At 34.4% G+C, this 20,465-nt stretch overlaps 1 protein-coding gene across 2 annotated transcripts; it reads right to left on the bottom strand.

Moving 5' to 3' along the window:
* Nucleotides 1-153: 153 nt before the first annotated feature.
* Nucleotides 154-20,431, bottom strand: LOC149783711 (uncharacterized). 2 transcript variants are annotated; one of them, XR_016413659.1, is made up of 4 exons: nucleotides 20,322-20,431; nucleotides 11,625-11,730; nucleotides 2,123-9,157; nucleotides 154-2,049 (listed from the first exon to the last, which is right to left on the bottom strand). XR_016413659.1 is itself a non-coding variant. In XM_089931952.1 (3 exons), exons 1-3 carry the CDS (start codon nucleotides 20,414-20,416, stop codon nucleotides 9,017-9,019), a joined length of 342 nt encoding a protein of 113 aa, XP_089788078.1. In that variant the 5' UTR covers nucleotides 20,417-20,431; the 3' UTR covers nucleotides 154-9,016. The 2 variants fall into 2 exon arrangements, 1 of the variants encoding a protein (XP_089788078.1); XM_089931952.1 differs by having other exon boundaries at nucleotides 154-9,157.
* Nucleotides 20,432-20,465: the final 34 nt, after the last annotated feature.

The following is a 20,465-nucleotide window of genomic DNA, read 5'->3' as shown; positions in this document are numbered from 1 at the left end:
ACAAAGCAAGAACTTTAATATTTCAACTTGCACTTTCCATGGTTAACTCACATATTGCAAGTAAGCAAGTGTTAAATTCAAGCCTTGATTAATGAGAATATAATAGGATTCAACATTTTTGCAACATAAAAGCATGAAAAGAACACAAAAGCATTAAAAGTTACTGAAATATATTTATTCTGGCCAATTAATCATTTTCTCTTACATAGTTACCATTACAATCAAATATACAAGTTCTCAATAACATTAGTGTGCATTGTACATGGTATACATACATCTCCTGAAACAAAACTGAATGAAAAACGTGTTGCACTGTCCAGAATTTGAAGCACGTTTAATATTGATATATCACATAGACTTACAATTTCATGATGAACTCACTATGGCTATAAAACAAACCATCATACTGACAAAACCATCATGATTGCCAACAAAAACATAATAAATCAACTTCACTACACAACAGTATAAATATAACTGATTATATTGAACATAATACCATAATACATACACACACACACACACACACACACACACATATATATATATATATATAAACACCAACATTTGTCTTTCTTTCTGTGTCCCCCACTTGCCAAACAAGAGTTCACAAATCGTAGCAGTATACCAAAATTTTTAATACTTTCTTTTCTTTTTCTATGCTCAAACCATTTTATAAACTCCCTCATTCCAATCTGTTTAGTTTTCTTTTTTTTAGTTCTTTTTGATTCCCATCATAGGATGGGCAATTATTCTATATATATATATATATATATATATATATATATATATATATATATATATATATATATATATATATATACCATTTACATTTACTGCTTAAAGTATGAAGAAAAAGAAATCTGACATTTCAGTCAGCACAACCGTACTGGGTAAGAAAAAGCACATCCCAAGTGGTAAGCTCCCAACATAGTGAACATTACTCTTATGATAAAGACATCCTTTGGACATTGCCCTTGTGATGAAAGCTTTAAGCTCTTAGAATTTAACCAAACAATAACTGTTTAAATGCAATGTGCAAGTATTATGTAAATTATCATATATTCAGATCTATAAACAACAAATCTCTCCTAAGAGTCAAATAGGATTGTCAATCGGAACAAAAATAACTGAAATCTTGTGTACAATAAGAAAGTAACTAGTCTCTTTGATAACTGCAGTCAAAATTTAACAAAAATATGTGCGTTTTTGAAAAAGTGACTTATTCTAAAACAAGAAATAATTACCTGGACTGTGTCCCAAAATAGTATTCAATGGCATTAATATATAGTATGGTTTGACTGTGATTTGAGCTAAACCACTTACATGACTGTCAGAGATACTGTATATAACTGATTATAAGTCAAATCCAACTGCAAACTGCATAAACCCAGATCTGCTGTTGCATAATGCAAAGGCAGATCTGAGCCTATGCAGTCTGTTAGGAATAATCAGAGGAACAAACAATGACCCTGATTATGTGAGAGCATATGAGGATTGATGCTGTTTGCAATCAGAATCAACTTATAAATAAGTACATACTGTATTTTTTATCAGCCACGTTAGAAATAATCTTTTTCTTTGCCAAAACTTTAGCACCTCTTTCCAAATATATTTTAATCAGTTTTGTAAGCAATTAATAATATTTACATTACTGGTGTTAAATAGGAAAGCAAAATTTGCAAATTAAATAAATACTACAACAAACATCCATTGCAGAGTATAAGTTCTCAGAACTTGTTATACAATTAAAATTAAAATGGTATAGATATTATATAATTGAGTACAAAAAGAACATAACCCTCAAGAAACAAATATTTTACCAAGAACCTGCTTGATCAGAATGTGTATGCAAAAACTCGAAAGAAATGCAATAATTATTATAACTGGCTATGTAAATTGTCTCCCTGTACACATCACAAAGTTACTCACCATTCTCATGATACCAATCATCAACTTACAGACAAAACCAAAAAGCTGCTTCCATCATTCTTCATCACAAATCTCCACACATTTTATCATACATCACCCAACCCATCAATTCCTGACCTTGACCCAGGAATCGTAGTTCTAAATTCACTATACATTTTATCATACATCTCCCCACCCATCAATTCCTGACCTTGACCCAGGGATCATAGTTCTAAATTCACTATACATTTTATCATGATCTCCCCTCCCATCAATTCCGAACCTTGACCCAGTGGTTATAATCCTAAATTCACTATATACTTTATTACACATCTCCCCACCCATTAATTTCGAACCTTGACACAGGGATCGCAATCCTAAATTTACCACAAATTTTATGTCTTCCTGCTATAAATTAATGCTTTAAATTTGATTAAAAATAATTCATATATACATGTCAATTGCATTTTTTTGTATTTTGACCTTTGACCCCATACCAGAGATCCACAGGGGAGGACCCCCCACCTCAAAAAAGATATCAGTTACCATCTGGGCACATGCCGCTTTAGAAAGTGACAAAGATATGAACAGATGCATGGGCAAATTAAGGGTATCAAAATATACATTACCCCCCACCCCCTCCCCACACATTAAAGCATAGGGATAATAACTGAATACAAACCAAAAAGCTTTCAAAACAATAAAGTACATGCATTTCTCAGAAAGGACAAACTCAAACCTAAATTATCAATTTCATCCACATCTATATTTGTTACAAGCATATAATATACATCTTTCTGACAAAAACTTCACATCCATCTAATGAACATGAATAGAATGTACGCTGTTCTAGGATATACCACCATTGTATTTGATATGCAAAACCTTCTAAAAAATTCATGCCTATAGAAAGGGGTTACTAATATCTTGGCATCGGTATTTTCAGGTTACACAAAAATTGTAGCCCTCGGACAAACAATATTCTTTCAAGACTAATGAATGAAGAAGGAAAAGGTAAACAGATTTTGTTATAAAAGAAACAAATAAACCCATTTATTTTACGCACATAAAATACATTTATTTTGTGCTTTAAACCAAAATTCTTAAGTCTGATATATAAATAGATCACAACAAAGAATTTAAATCTCAAGTTTGGACTAAGTTTCAGATTTTTTAAAAATTTAAGCCCAGCTTTTGATTGTTAGTTTTTGTATTTTAGCAAGTACAACACAAAAAATAACATTCTTAAATATCCACCTCCTGAAAGTGGCCTCTAAAGACAAGTGACTGCTTAATGGAGATACATTTCTACAGCAAAATGATTTATGGGACATTAATGACATAAAAAGTAGCTGTTTCAAACAGTTGGTTGCTGAATAGAGGTAACCTATAAAACAGGTTTTACTAAATTGTGAATGTTAAGTTATTTTTGTGGGTATACATTTTTGATGTTTTGATAAAATTGCATTTGTACTGGTATATAAATTCATGAATTGAGGACAACAATCTACTGTCCAATTGTATTCACAGTAGAATGATTGTGCATTGGATCTTTAAATTTATGGTTATAGAAACCATGCATTAATGAAACTGTACCTCCCTGAACAAAAGAATTAATCATATCTCATTTGTAACAATTTCTGCCCATCAAGAGTGAAGTAAAAAATACAAGTAAAACCAATATTGCTTTTGGGATTTATATTTTAGGACCAACTAAAAACATCTACCGGTAAAATTATTAAATAATGTCTAAAGTAAAGCATAGTAAATTGAACTAAGATCAACAGCAAAAATTGCCATGGGTTATTCAAGAGTGCCAAAATAGGACTGACGAGTTTCTCAACTGCATGATTTAACTTTGGCATAGAGGATAAGAATCCAATTTTGCATTTAACGTTTCATAATCAATGAATTTAGCATTCTTTAGGATTTTTCTTTCAAGAATGTAATGACTGATTTTGTCCAAGACAAACCTGTGCCAAGAAAAAATAACAAGTCTGCATATTATTATAAATAATATGCTAGCTATATCTCGTCACGTAGTTGGGAAAAGATCAAGCAAAATTGATGTTTACAATCAAATCCAATATGCTTGCTTTACAGTTTGGCAAACATACCATCAGACTAAATGATCCTGACCAGCATCACTGGTTAAGTGACATCACATACCTTCCAATGTTACACCCTTTCTCTTACCAGTAGATTCAACCCTTAATCTCAACCAGATTGCATCTCAAAGTTGTTGAAATGCACTCCTCACAGCTGCTAGTAATGGAAGTAAAACCAGATGCAGCAAGCAATGAACAAAGGATAGTAGTCACTGAAGATTGAACTATGTATGTCTGATTCAAAATTAAGCACAATAGCCACATAATCAAAATACCTAAATAAACTAGGCTGGTCTCAAATTTCATACAGCTAACTCTCTTATTTCCTCTCTGACAAACCTAAGTGCAAAACAATAATCATGAGATAACATATTTCCATTTACAAACTTCTGTGACTAGAAATTTGCAAAAACCTCCAACAAAATAATGATTGATTTCCCTGACTGACCACTGTTACAGGTGTACACTGAATGCAACTTAACAACCTCATATCTTTCAACACTGATCATTTAATCACAGACTCAATGGGAAGCAGCCCTTCCTCTAAAGTAATGCAACTATGAAGAGCAAAACTGGGCATGGGAAACTTAAAGTAAACTTATCAGGGGGAGCCCAATTTGATAATTTTAGCATTAGTGACCTTAATCTCACCTCTGTGCTCTAGAGCCAACAGGGAGGTGACTCCCCATAAGTGCAGACTAACTTCAACATCTGATGAAAACTGGATCATGGAAAATCAACTTGTCAACCAAAAACCAAAAATTTTACAAACTGGTCTACATCTAGTGACCCTGGTCATTCACCTCTCACCTGTCTCAAAAAGGACGTCCTGGCTATTGTGTAGAGTACCTAAAATGTTTGATGAGAATTAGGTTATAAAAAAACACAGAAGGAAAATTGCTGATTCAGCTTGGACAGAGTAGCACTAAAATGGATAGGTTTTTACCTCTTCCCATGAGTAAGCCACATATATGGCTTGATAAAAAAATACCATAGCAAACTAAAGTCGTACTGCAGAAACCAATCTGTCCACAGATAGATGGACAATGCTATCACTATATCACTACACACAGAGAATATTAATGTCAATATTTAAACAAAGCATATGGAAGATAAATGCCAAAATAAAATGAAATACTTCTTAGTGCCCTCACATTATGAAATGGTAGACAAGGGTTTATATTGTTTTCAGTTGGACTTGCACACTAATATATATGGTAATCACAGTTAATTCTGGGATAAAATATATCTGTACTTCAGATTAATGGAAAATTATCGGATGATTATTTGCATATTTACTGATCCCCGTCTCCCCAACCCCTCCCCAGGCCAAAAAGTAGTTTGCATGAATTCTTCATGCATACTTATTAAAACTATTTGGCCTGTTACATAGAGTGATGATAAATCCCATTATTTGATTTTATTTGTCAACAGTTCATTGAAACACGAAACTTGTGGGACTAAAAAACTATGGTGAAACCGAAGCCGAAAAAACAGCTTACAGATAGATCAACAAACTGTTCCCTGAACGAACATCTCATTTATGTATCAATTTATAAGTCATTCAGTCAAAAACAAACTATCTCTATAAAAATCAGCATCTCCCGCAGGTCTTCATAATCAACAATACATAGTCTCTTTTTGCAGCCATACAGTTGATTTAATTTTTAATTTTAATGAATTTGGTGTCATTAGTAATTATCTCAGGCATTATAACATTATCAATGATTTCAAGATACAAATAAATGGGCTAAAACCTTACAATAATGATCTACGTATGGACTAGGGAAAGGAATTATAAGTTTATATTTCAATAAATCAATTTCACAGTTTACAAAATAAATAGGAAATGAACAAACATGGTCAATGTTATGTAGATGTTTCATTATATACATGCAGGTGAAAGAAAGGAAAATTATCACAGTAACCGTTGCAACCCATTTCAGACATGGAACATAAGTGAAAGAACTTTGCCATTTCACCCACCCCTTACTCTATCCATCTTCTCATTTAGCACCACTGACCAGATCCAGAATTGACACCCAAGATGAGGGTCACGGCTATCATCCAACTATCACAAAAGTGAGACTAAACTGCCCTGCTAACCAATTTGACTGTAAGCGTCATACAAATCATTACATAATCAGGTGGTCAGATAAAAATTTGCTCAACCAAGCAGGGCAAATCATAACTGGGTGGTCAGATAAAAGCTTGCTCAACAAAGCAGGGCAAATAAAAACAATTTACAATATAACGATACATAAATTCAACTCCACACAATTTCATAAATTTTCATAATGTATTCATGAGTCTTGTTTTAATCCCTGTGACAATGAAAAGAAAGAAACAGCACACGTACTAACTTATAAGTTGAGTCCAGGTGCAAACTGCATTGATGCAGTTTGACTATCACATAATGCACTGGTAAATCTGAATCTATGCAGTTTGCTAGGGGTTAAACAAACAACACAGATCCTGATCTGCTGACAGATTATGTTACGCAGACCTGCAAACCCTAACGAGTCCATCTCAGTAAGGCAGTTGATTTTTTCCCATAAGTGTGACAAGTTTTCAGTAAGGTCTAACAAAATATCATAAACTGCTATTGTAAGGCTGGAAAATGTAATTAAAAGTTCGGTATTTGGAATGTGCAGTGATGATAAAAATTATGTTCAACTGTAAGTTTGTAAAGCACGCGTAGACTTTATTTTACCACTAGTACAGTGCACAAATTTTAGTTCCAAACTCTATGAAGCTCAATGGCTTGTTGCTGTCTCTCAACTTGATTAATTCCTGGAAATTCTTTTTCCATTTGACATGACAATGGCAATCATATTTCCTGCCATGAATCATACTCAAATTGGCATGTGATGTCCAATAAACATAATCATGTCATTGCCAGCTTTTAGTCACAAGGATCTGAATATTCCTTTTTATTTTTCCTGTGATGATTATTAACACTTTCAAGAGGCTCATTTTCCCTTTCGTCTTAAACATGCATCGCTTGCTGGACGCAATTTTTTAAAAAAGTCTATGATCAACAGTTTAATCATGTAGATGCTTCACATGAACAAATAGATGCAGATTAAAACATCTGATGTGCTGCTGTAAAGTTAGTCTGGTTCCCTTACCAACTGCACTACTTTTAACATGGAACATGGATCCAAATCAAACACAGATGAACAAATTTTACTGATTTTTTGGTAATGACCATTTTTCTGTAGCTTTTGCTTTTATGCTGTAAGTCCATATTTTCAAGGTAATTATCGTAAGACTTACGGCAAAATCGTAAGTGTTGGCAGGTCTGTGTTATGGAAGGTTAGGATCTATTTGTTCGCAGCTAGATTCAACTTATACACGAGAATATACAGTAACTGTAAAAATGAATAGATGGAGCATTCTCCAAGAGAACAGTTGCTACAACTTAACAATTCTGAACAAAGTTTTCTGTATAAATTCAACGTCTTCAGAATAGTCATTGCTTAGAGGGTTGAAATTATACTAATATACTAATAATATACTAATCTAGATAAGATCACAACATGGATATATTGTTATTGGTGTTCCATTTTACTACTTTCATTGTTTTGCCCAAATTAATCCATATATTTTCTAATTTTATATTCCTGATATGTCACAATAGAATTCATGTTAACATCGAAAATATATTTGAGGAATTCTTGGCTTATTGTTCGAATTAAATTGTTTGAAGAACTACCAGAGGAACAATATCCAAGGGAGATAATCACATAATCATTCACCTAGATTGTTTTAGTTGCCTCCTCTTGATATATAAAGTTAACCTGGATCTACTCTTTGTTACCAATTCTAGTAAGAACATAAAGTTTGTTACTATATTAGTAATACAATCTATATTTGGTATAAGGCAATGGACACTGCGGCAAACAATAATTTATTCTTTTCCTGTTTTTCAAAAAAAGTGATACCTTTGGGTCCATGTAAACAGGTTTTGCTGGATTAAGATTGCACCTTCTTTTTTCATTGGAAGGATGGTTGTTTCTGAAATGTTAACCTTTTGAAAAACAACATTTTACATAGCTAAAGATACAAGCATTCCAAAATCTATGATATACATTTTCTTGCAGTACTATTACTTGAATATAGATCCACATGATAGTCATTACATAAAAAAGCATGAAAAAAATCCACCTACAACTAATTGCCCACAAAATTGAAGTTCAATAAGTATTATATAATATCTTCAAATTTTCAAAGGCTGAAAATCATAGACTCTACTTATCAAAATACATATAATAAAAAAACGGTTTTCCAGAACAGGAAGCTTCAGCAGTCTTTATGGTCAATTGTAATTTACAAAAGATTTAACATAGTCTTTCAAAATATCTTTTTACTTTATCATTTCATTTTTATTTATTTTACTTGAACTATTTTCACTGCATGCACAGTGTTCTTTTTTATTATTTTATAAGTCAGAAGTTGCAACTGTGTTACTTCACATACAACCTCTCCATTGCACTACAATAAACTGAGGTAAAATACAATGTCACATTGCTAGTACCATAATGTAATGAACACATCATTTTGATTTGCACGCCAAACATGTTTACTTTATAAAAACAGATAAAATTAAGTCAGAATAAACACTATTTGTACTTTATCCTGCATCTAAGAAATTTAGTTACAAAAAGACGTACAGCTGGAGTAGATTTGTCTCTTTAAATGAACTCTACTAGAAAGTGTCCCTTACCAACACACATTTTTTCAAGGGTTAAAAAAGGTTAGTGAAAACTTATGCAGAAGATGCCTCCACTTAAATGAAACATCCACATATGAGACATATGCACATAAAGGTCACTTGGTAACAAGGAACAAGTTTAAAGAAAACTTTTCTTCAGTTTACATACATATTTCATCCCTAAAGACAGGGCCCCTTACCACAAATGACATTATTTAGTCTCTCAAGTTTCAAGCAATGTTTCTCTTGATATGTGTTTTTTTGGACTGTCTGTTGCTCCTCAGTGAACAAAAAGAGATGTGTTGACTTTAAGAAGCATGAGGACAGGATCCCAAGCCCATATCTCATCTTGCTGTATTACATCCACTTCATCCAGTAAATCATAAAAACCTGCATCACTATGAGTCAGCTGCATCAGAAGCTGTAAATATATACAGGTATGGTAATTAGCATGGCAAATTATGGCAACTATTATGGCAACTAGTATAATATGCCAATTTATGGCAACTAGTAGGACAATTTATGGCAACTAGTATTGCAATTTATGGCAGCTATGGCAATTTGTGGCAACCAGCGTTGCAATTTATGGCATCTAGCATGGCAATTTATGGCAACTAGCATGACAATTTATGGCAACTAGAATGGCAGTTTATGGCAACTAACATGCTTAGATAAGGCAATCTGCAATGTAAGGCAATCTGAATGGCAAGATAACTGAAGAAGGGAAATTGGCACATTTTTGGTTATCACATCATTTTTGTACATATTAATTTATTTCCATGGATATACCATATCTATTAGCATACATGGCTAACTGCAAGCAACAAAGACCCTGATCTGACATCACATAATACATTGTCAGATCAGGGTATATGCTGCTTGTTCCAATTATCAAGCCTAACAGACAGATCATGATGCACATTATGTAACATCTAGATATATGCAGTAGCAATTAAAAGAGTATATACGGTAGCTTAATTCAAATGCAAATATAGTTTATTTGCTGTCCCTCAGTTATTTCCAGATTGTATTCTGCTAACAATTACAAGATGACTAGACTTCGATTTTGGTTTGATGTTTTATAACACAACAACAAAAGTACGTTTTTTGATACCAAGGAGACTGGAAAAAAGCCTTGCCCCTGGAGACTCTGTGGCAGCAGGCACGAGCTGATCCTACAGTAGTATTCAAGCATCATGCATAGTTAATTTTGGCTTTAGCAAACATTTTACCCTGCACCTAAACAGGTTGAAACCTGCCATGAAGTACACTGGATAGTACTGCCAACCACTGCAATTTCTGCAATTCACCCAGTGAAAGCACATGTCTACTATTACGAGACCTGGTAATTCAACTTTTGGTTGTTTTTTGGGGCCGAGAAAACTGACAGCACATGCATTAAATTGCATAAACACGAGGAACAAACTTCATATTTAAATATCATACACTTTCTTATAAGTTGCATCACAAACTAAACGAACATAGATCTGCTGTCACATAATGCATCATCTGATCTAGGTCTATGCAGTTTCTTTGACATAACCAATAGTACAAACAACACATGCCCTAATATGCTGCTACATGTGATGGCATATCAGGGTTACTGCTGTTTGCAGCTAAACATGTCTAATAAGCAGGTACATGTATACATGGTATTTTTAAAATGCTATTGCCTAAATTTGCATTCTAGAGATGTCAAAATTTAAGGAAAGTTCTACCAGGTACCCTTCAGTCCTAATGATCAGTTACCTAGGGTACCCAATCAAAGGGAAATTGTATTAAATCTGAACCTGAACTGCTTTGTTGTAGGTTCAAACATACCAACCTCAGAGAGGTATAAGCACAATTATTATTAATATAGATGGCAAAAAAGCATAATCTAAGCATAGGAAGAGCAATCTATATAATACATGCCATAATTACAGAAAACTGTATGAAAAACGTACATTTATGTTTGTTAATTACCTGGATCTGCAGTTACAATTTATGTCACAGATTGGCTAAATCAATGTGGATTAATAATTAGTACAAGAGCATCCATATCTTTAAATGTTAATATAAATGTCTTTTGTTTTGCAAAATGACCAAAACTGATAACTGCATAAATAAATTAACTCACTGCAATTACAAAACTCTAAGTTATATCCACAAAACTTGATTTTTCTTTGCTGATAATTCTGCACACTTCTAGGATTTTCTGAACATCTTTCCGTGAGTATATTATCTTATGGATTTTTAATCTGTCTTTTGAAGCTGGTCAATTGAGTTTGATAACGGAGTAACTTTAAACTGCTGTATTTATTATAGACATAAATTTAAAAAATTTTGAATTTTACCCATTTAAGTATCAATCTTGCACTGGGGTACCTGTTTTTTATATATAAGTAAGATAACAAGTAGTGAATGGATACGTTCACATTGTTGGGTTAAATGAGGACATGCACAAGTAACTGTGTTAAGAAAAATGATGACATGGACAAGTATCTGTTGAGTAAAATGAGTACAGGGACAAGTAACTGTGTTGGGTGTGAAGAGGACAGGGATAAAATCAAGTAATATTGAGGACATGCACAAGTAACTGCCACAAATCAATCACACCAAGTATAAGTAATTGGACATTTTCCCCCGAGCTTTAGAAAATATGCTGATGTTGCATAATTTAGAAACAATTAACAGCACTAAGACTTAATTATTATTAACATTATAAAGAACACCTAGTTATAAAGGACTTATTTATGAACCCCTTTCTTAGTTTACTTGCTTATTTCACTGTTACTGTATAAAAAGAACACTTGTTCATAAAGAACTAACTTTCATGATTTTCTAAGTGTTCTCTATGGACAGGTTCCATTGTTAATCATTGATTAAATCCATAAAGCTCAACATACCTCTCTTGACTGCCAAGCTAGTTCCACTTGAAGAATCATTAGTCCAACAGTTAGACTTATGCACATGGACAAAAGGAGCCTTAGAATTAACTCACTCTTTGAAAGTCTGAAATTGCAAGTCAAATTGTTAATTATAATGAGTTAGGTGTGAAAGTTCTCATGAATAATAGCAAGTCCAAAAACAATGTTATGAATGGTAAAATATACTCAACAGGAATTCCAAGAAATTCTGCTTTGCCTGCTCGCACATGTGACACAGATTGTCATTTTAACATAAAAATATGTGTACAATGACTTTGATACACAAAACATTATTATCATTTCAATATACAATGCCAAAAGACATTCATTAAATATACAGGGATTGTCCTGGGCTTCGCCAATGTCGCAAATTGGCGACAAAAATATCCCATCAGGCGATTTTTTTGGCGACATACTTTTTGGTTATTTAATTTGTACATACAATCATGGATTTGGACTGAATAAATTTAGGAAGCCACAAACTTGACTAAGCAATGCATTGGAATCAATCTGTTACACAAACGATCCTTTGTTCTTATTGACAACCCTATCTTTACAGTGCATTGTTACATCATAATCTGCTTATGCTGACATCTGGGCTGAGTACTGTATGCTGCGATACAGTCAATCATGCTACTGCACTATACCTACAACTGACCGACTTCTGAAGACGCGAATAGAACAGATACAATTAATTGTATGGCTAATCCTTCTGTTTTTTTTTATACATATACCAATACAATAGTTTTGCTGAACCTTCATAGAAAACTGATAACCTTTGAAGTACCGACTACTGTGTATAAATACAAAGCAAATGGAAAAAATCTCAATCACAATTACATCTGTCGCCAGTGCAGCATTTTACTCATTGATCTTTTCCTTTTGCCATCAGTCCCATGTTATGGCTGCAGAGACTTCAACTCCGCAACAAGAAATAGCAAAAAAAAAAACAGTTTTGCATAATTAATAATAATTATTTATTTCTCAAAATACAGGAGTGAAAGAATCCCTAAATTGGGTGTGAATTTACGCTTATATATACGGTCCAATATTGCCAGGTGTTGACTCGTGTAAGTTTCATTCGTGGGAATGGAGATCCTATTTTTCTTGTCGAGAAAATTTATACAGCATTCAGTGATCATTCTTGGGATTTAGGAAGCAATTCGCTACAAGCTTTGTGAAGCTAGCCATAAAAGGGTGGGGGGGCTGCTGAGAGACTACTGGTGTCACCTGTCAGCACTGAGGACTGTGAATGTGGATTCAGTAAGATGAACCTCATAAAAACTGACATCAGAAATAAGCTCTGCATCTCATCTCTCGAGAATTTAATGAGAATCAGCATGTACAGATGTGAAAAATTAGACTTTGAAACTGCATTCAACAAGTGGGCAGCCCTAAAATCGCGATGGATCTTCATGTAACACCTTGTAACATTTTGTTAATGCTTGTTGTACTTAAAGTATTAACTAATCCATCTTTTGTAATTTTCATTGCCTGTTACATTAATAGACTAAATTAACACTTGGAAAAATGTACACTACTTTTTTTTGGCGACACTTTTTGAAAATTGGCGACAAAATATTGAGGTTGGCGATTTTTTTGGCGACAGCTTTTTAAAAGCCAGGACCATCCCTGAATATATAATGCAAAAGGACATTCATTTCAACTTACAATGCCAAAGGACATTCATTGCAGTATAAAATGCCAAATGACATCCATTTCAACATACAATGCCAAAAGACATTTATTGCAGTATAAAATGCCAAATGACATTCATTTCAACATACAATGCCGAAGGACATTCACTGCAGTATAAAATGCCAAATGGCATTGATTTTGTCTGATGTACAATACCAAATAAAATTGACTTTGATATAAAATGCCAACTGACATTGATTTTGTCTGATATACATTGCTAAAGGTCTGTGACTATGTCTGATTTATAATGAAAAATCAAAACTAAAATCAAATCATCTAAGAAAAAATCCTATATTTCCCATACCCAGATCATAACTTGTAAACTCATAACTTATCAGCTTTTGAGATCTCCACCCTATAAACACATATACTAGTATTCATCCACTGGACATGAATTTAAAATTCAGATATTCTGCTAATATTGGTGTTTGCATCCACCTGTACCCACAATGGACTATACCAATGGTTTAAAGCATGGAAATATCAACATTCTCATCCTCAATAGTTACTGTATTTATACTTAACAGGCATGAAACAAAACCTTGCATAGTGACTTATAAACAAAAAATCCAATGTTGCTCAAAGGGACTTAATTAAGGGGCATTGATACTTAACACAATCAACATATAGCATTCATTTTTTAAAGACAATAAGATAATCAACAGAAAACATATTTGTTTGTAAAACTGATCCTAATATAATGGAAAAATAGCAGGAAAATTTTGAAGACAGAAAGAAAAATACCATAAAAGTCAAAGAAAAACAATAAAGATATAAACCACTTAATAATACATTAACTTGCCAAAATTTTCTGATTTCATAACCCCAAGATTTTAAACAAGTGTGATAACCTGTACATACTGCTGATTTCATAACCCCAAGATTTTAAACAAGTGTGATAACCTGTACATACTGCTGATTTCATAACCCCAAGATTTTAAATAAGATAAGTGTGATAACCTGTACATACTTCTGATTTAATAACCCCAAGATTTTAAATAAGAAAGATACAGTGTGATAACCTGTACATACTGCTGCAAAGTACAGACCATGCGATTTTTTGCTTCTTCATGCATATGGTGGGCTAGTTAAAATCATCCATTGGAATATTAAAAAACTGAAAAAAATCACCACTGCAACTCAATATTCATGTGTTGAGCAACTCCACCATGCCTTTTGAGAAACCAAGGCATGAAAAATTGCCTAAGAAAAGACTGAGACAGAGTGATTAACCACTGGATACCAACTTAAGAATCAATTGTCTTTACATGTGTATTGGTCATATAATTTGAAAAATAAACAAAATCATTTGTAAAAAAGTATTGTATATTGAATACATCTGTGTTAATATATATCTGATTTGCTTCCATGCAATACTTCTATTTGCAGTTATTGCCAATGTAAAAAATGTATGTGCATTCTCATTTTAGTGTAAAGAATGCATCCCAACAATTTTACATAATGATCCATGGAAAGAAGATATCACTGACACTTCATTCATGTGTTTATAATAACATTGAATTCCCCATATACTGTTAAAGTTATACCCTTGAAACTTGGGTCAGTGATAGGCAGTGTATGTCAGACGGATAGCCACTAGGTTATGCCCCAAGGTGTTTCCAAACCCCAAGAGACTTAGTCACTGGATTACAACAGATAAACTACTGACAGCCCCATCCTATAGCTATATAGACATTGACTGAACATGAAGAAAACAAAAATGTATACACACAACTGACACCGACCCCAAGGTCTATCCCTGTCTCCAGAAACTTAGCCAACATGTCATAACTTGGAAATAATTGAAATTTAAAATATAAAAAAAACCGATATAATAAATACACTTACTGGACATAAAAAGACAAACTGATACATGAAATTGACATCAACCCCTGGGTCCACCCCAATCCCCTCAGAGACTTAGCCCATGGTCATAACTTGTAAACTATGAAGATCCCACTCTATAACCATACATATGCTTAAAGGTATAAAAGATAAATTTATACAGGTTAGTGACAGTGGTAACTGGGTCCATTCTTACTCCTTAGCCCATAAATGATTAGTCTAAGAAGCAGTCTTCAAAGGATTCAACACATTGCCCTAGTTATTATCAGTGAATTAAGTACAGTTGCCCCCCTCTTGAATGTTCCCCCCGACCAGTGGTCACCTGCTTCTTATGGCCAGAATCCCTTGACACCGATGAGTTTGTGTTCAAAAGTACCCCTCAAGATAGGCCACCCCTCTAACAATGTAAAATGTTCTCCTCACAAGTGGATACATTTTATTTCAAATGTGTCCAGAACCAACAATTATTTCATATTGTGACGTAAGGTAAAAAATCAGAGTATCTCTACTGTTGATACCTTTCTAAGATTAATATTACAGTATATCATTATCTATAAAAGCCGACGTTTACAGGAAATGAACTCAACAATGTTATAATAGAGTTTTGGGCTTCACACATCTGTCGAGTTCTTCTTTGATGATAACAACCAGCATAGGCTAAATATAGATTTTGTGGATTAACACACAAACAAAAATAAACCTTGAACAAAACAGGGTACCAGACAAAGACTGAAAAATCCAGTGACATTACATTTATCACTTCCTTTACAAAGAAGGCATTTCATCGACTCTACAAAAGTTTTGTCTTCATAAATCACACACAGTTAGCAACATTCAAATAAATCATTACCAAATATTAACATGTCATCATGTAAATGGGGAAATATTACTTTAGAAGAAAGTCAGTTATCTACTCGAAGACATCGGGTGGGGTGAGGAGGGGCAACTTGCTGAACAATTTTATGCTGAAAAGACTCGAATAAACATTGTAACCAATAAGGAGATCATTCAGCAGCAGTTTGAAAATGAAGCAAATGGAAAGTGAATTATGTATGTACCAAGATTTAAATGACATTTTTGACTGGTTTTGCGATGTGCAATGCAACAATGTCCGCTCGCATATTACATCAAGAATAAGAACTATTAATGTATATTCAGCTGGTTAAGGCAGATTAATGACTTAGATCAGCTTTAAATATATTGAAATATTTTAATTGCCTATTGTTAGCTCATAATTTTGCTAGATTCTATTCCATGCTAATATCCATGGGCCTGCACGTCAATGCATTGATGAGCGTTCATTATTCAAGATTCTATGTGTTTGATTATGCTGATATACCGTTATTCTGCTCATAAATATGTGTCTTTAAATTGTGAGTGTGAGAAAGGCCTGGTAAAGTGTTCGGCATTTGTTGGACGAGAAGTCTGTGAAAGAGTGGAATATTACAAGAGGGGAATAGGAAAAACTGGGTGTATGTCCCTTATATTTTCCACAGGAAGCTCCCAGGGTGCACGTAAAGATGGCACTAAACTCTTAAGAAGAGGCGGAGGGAGTATGAGAATAATACAAGAAGTAGCGGAGTATAATGAGCACAGGAAGGTATGTGTGTATGTGATTTGGATTTTTAACATAGCTTTAACAATTTTTCAGTCATATCACTACAATGTTTGCAGTGTGGTAGTTTATAGTGGTGTCTAGCACTGGGGCATCATACTGCAGACATGTAGCATGATGTCCCACCCAGTCACATTATCCTGACACCATGCCTAGTGCCAAGTGAAGCAGGTGTTAGTTCCATTTTTGTAAGTCTTTAGTATGACTCGGCTGGGGATTGAACCCACGACCTGCCGCATCTGAGACGGACGTTCTAATGACTAGGTCACCAGAGTGGTGGAGCAAAGGAAGGGTGCAGGAGCAGAATAGTATAAAAAGCAGCACAGGAAGAGTGCAGGAGGGAAGGAGAAGGGAGAAAAAAGGAAAACTAATACAGATGAATACAAGCGACTACTGGTACTCGCCAGAAGGATACTCTCTCACAGTAGGACATTAACTAACAGTGCTGTGTAGTGTGTTTTGATATCGACAAACATCATAATGAAAGTCAAATTTTCAGGAATATCTCACAACTGGCAACTAAAATAATGCAGGGGTGAGCAAATCACATAGCCCGACATCCCGGACTAGTCATTTTTGAAGTCGGGCAAGTAAAATTTTCCAAGTCGCTAGTCCAGGACAAGTGCTTTTGGAAAAAAGTCGGGCTAGTCCTAATTTTTGTGCTTTAATCACTTTATCTACCTTTATTTAGCCAATCATGCCCTCTGGGCGTACTGAATACTTGATTCTACACCTATTTGTGTATACATTTACATCCTGTTACTGCTTGACTGCATATTGGGCTAAGCGACCAAATTATCGGCAAATCAAAACACGTCAAACAAAAGAAAGCCAGTATGAACAATTAGCAGTGTTGTAAGCGGTTTTGTTGCAATGAGTTTACTCAGTCTAGATCATAACCAGTGGCTCACTATGATTTTAATCCAGCGGGTCAGTTTAAATAAATTAATGAAAGGTACTTTACCTACACCAGTGTTGGTCTCCTTTATGAACCGATTAAATGACAGTAATGATTCTTTAATTTACAATTGATTATACAGATGAATAACTTTCACGTGCGATATTGTGTTTGAAGCAAAACAATTACGCTAATTAATGAGCTGTTTCAGTTCGTATTTAAAAGATAAAATTGATCTTATGATCACTTTAGAAGTAGTTGTCAAGCAAGCTGATAGTTACTCTGCGGATAAAATAAGTTTGCTAAATTATTTTTGCAAGGAAGGTAATAACGGCAATTTGGAAAAGGTAAATTTGTTTGAAAATGGAGGGACAAAACGTAAGACGGGTATTGAGTGGGCTTGTTATCCCTGGCTTGAATATATGAATCGGAAGGTGGCAAACAGATACATGGACATATTTTTAAATCCATCAGCTGAAACATATATACATGAACCTGAAGAAGCCAAATGTATAACAACCAATGTTTTTAAAAATTAAATTCTTTTAAGAAATAATTATGTTGTATATTATTTCGTTCTTTTTTTTCTGTGGATTAAGTACATACGTCTCATCAAATCTCAGCAAGTGATTACCATTTTGGGACCAGTGAAAAGTAAGGTGGGACTAGTGAAGAGTAAGGTGGGACTAGTGAAGAGAAATTGGGACTAGCGAATTTTCTGAAACCACTTGTCCTGGACTAGTGGTTAAAAAAAATTTGCTCAGCCCTGTAATGGCACTTTTCTACAAAGTAAAGTCATGTTTTAGTCAGAATTTACTTACTCTGATGTCTTTTCTCTAATAAATTCAAATTATCACAAAAGAAATGGACCTGTTTTCAAGTTTCATTGGCCTACATTTCAGTTGACTGGATAGTGATGAAAGCTGGGAATGCTGAAATCGGGTTAAGTTGAAATATTATTCAATAAACGAAATGAATAAAAATATATTATGCTTATTGGAACGGTAAAGCAACATTTTGTTTTGTTCAAGAAACATATCCGCCACACAAACCTACTTAAACATGCTTCGGCCTACCTCGACTACCATTACATTGCAACAAATTCAAATGTATGTCAATGGAACATTAAAATGCGTCCATTTGCTAGTGTCATATTTTCATTCCGCCAGGATAAAGACAGCATAGTAAGTATATTAATTACACATAAATTAGTGGAAGATTGTCAATATATGCTGCCAAATGTGAGATATTCCTGGAACTTTGACTACTCTTTCCGATGTCAACAACATCGAAGCACGCTATACAAGGCTGTTATTTGGATAGTAAGACATAGCACTAAAACAAAAAAAAACATGTGCTATGTCTTACATTGTAGGACTACTGTCAGAAAACAAAAAGTGGAGACCTACATGTTGGTTGGGGGTGAGGGATTGCTGAAAATCACGTTTTTCATAGATAGACCATGTTTGGGGGCTTAGGAGTTTAAAATTCAAGTTTTTAGTGTGACACAGCCTGTTACAGTAGGTACGACCACAGGTGCTAGACACGAGCTTGATGTTGAGAAAGAAAGAAAAAATCTGGAGGAAACAATCATACAGAGTGACAAAACTACCATAGATTACCCCCATGACCCGTTCTGACATAGGATCCTCGCTATCATAATATATAAGAGAGAAGATACGGAACTTCCAAATACTTCGTTCCACCAATGACCCTCGATTTCCTTCTGTTATTTCCATCTTTAAAGATACACGACCATACTATATGGCTTGTTTTACTCTCGAGATATTTTTCTATTCATCAAGCCATCATTGACTTTTCTGCGTTGTACCAAACTGAAGTTACATGCTCTGAAACGTGGCAATTTCATGAATTTTGTCTTTCTGGACAAGTGTGTGCACATGTGAATACCGGATATGAGAGTAACATGTACCATGTCTGCGACTCTACGTTGCATCCCTTCTTGAATTACGGAACAGTGGTCGATGCAAAAGTAAGTTTTTACTTACCATGAACTCGATTTAACTTTAGGAATCCTGTTCCGGGCAAGAATTAGACATTGTCTTCTTCACTGCACATACATCGTATACATGTGTCTCTATTTTCAAAATAGGCAAACTATTCGGCACACACGTCAACGCAGAAATATTATTGGCTCAAAAGGTTATACTTATTATCATAGGAGTTCGGACTTGTCTCAGCAGTAAAAAGGCAAGTTTCGAAGCCCATAACTTCAGTTTGGTACAACGCAGAAAAGTCAATGACGGCTCGCGTCAAGCACCTGTGGGTACGACAGGCATCAGCGGTTCAATTTTGAGGTCAACAACATTTCAATACGCGGACAGATTTGAGAGTGCCGTGATCAGTAAAGGCGGGCGCTTTAGACCACTCAGCCACCGAGGCCCGGCTTACTGTCTGCGTACAAAGATCAATCGAAACAAATTTATTTGTAGTATGCGGCCAAATAATCCTCTTGAATAACACGAGGGCCTTACATACCGCAGTTCTCGCCTTATGCATATTGACCACGAATGCAGTGACCACCATTTTTAACTTATGTTTGAAATTAGAAAATCGGTTTGCTTTCTTTGATTTTAGTTTCTTGCAGCACTTTGGTTACCGTTTAATAAGTAGAATCTCGTCGATATTTGAAGCAGAAGTTTGATGTATATCAGGAATTGTTCCATCTGCTCCTTCGTCGCCATCATCCGCCATCGCATTGGAGACTTATCTCCCTTCGTATTCTCTTATCACTATCATCAAG

This window comes from Sinohyriopsis cumingii, chromosome 14, assembly GCF_028554795.1.
Source record: "Sinohyriopsis cumingii isolate HCF-2022 chromosome 14, ASM2855479v2, whole genome shotgun sequence".
In the NCBI taxonomy this organism is placed as follows: domain Eukaryota; kingdom Metazoa; phylum Mollusca; class Bivalvia; order Unionida; family Unionidae; genus Sinohyriopsis; species Sinohyriopsis cumingii.
Note: the sequence above shows the minus strand (reverse complement) of the source record. Positions and strands in the feature narration are given on the sequence as shown.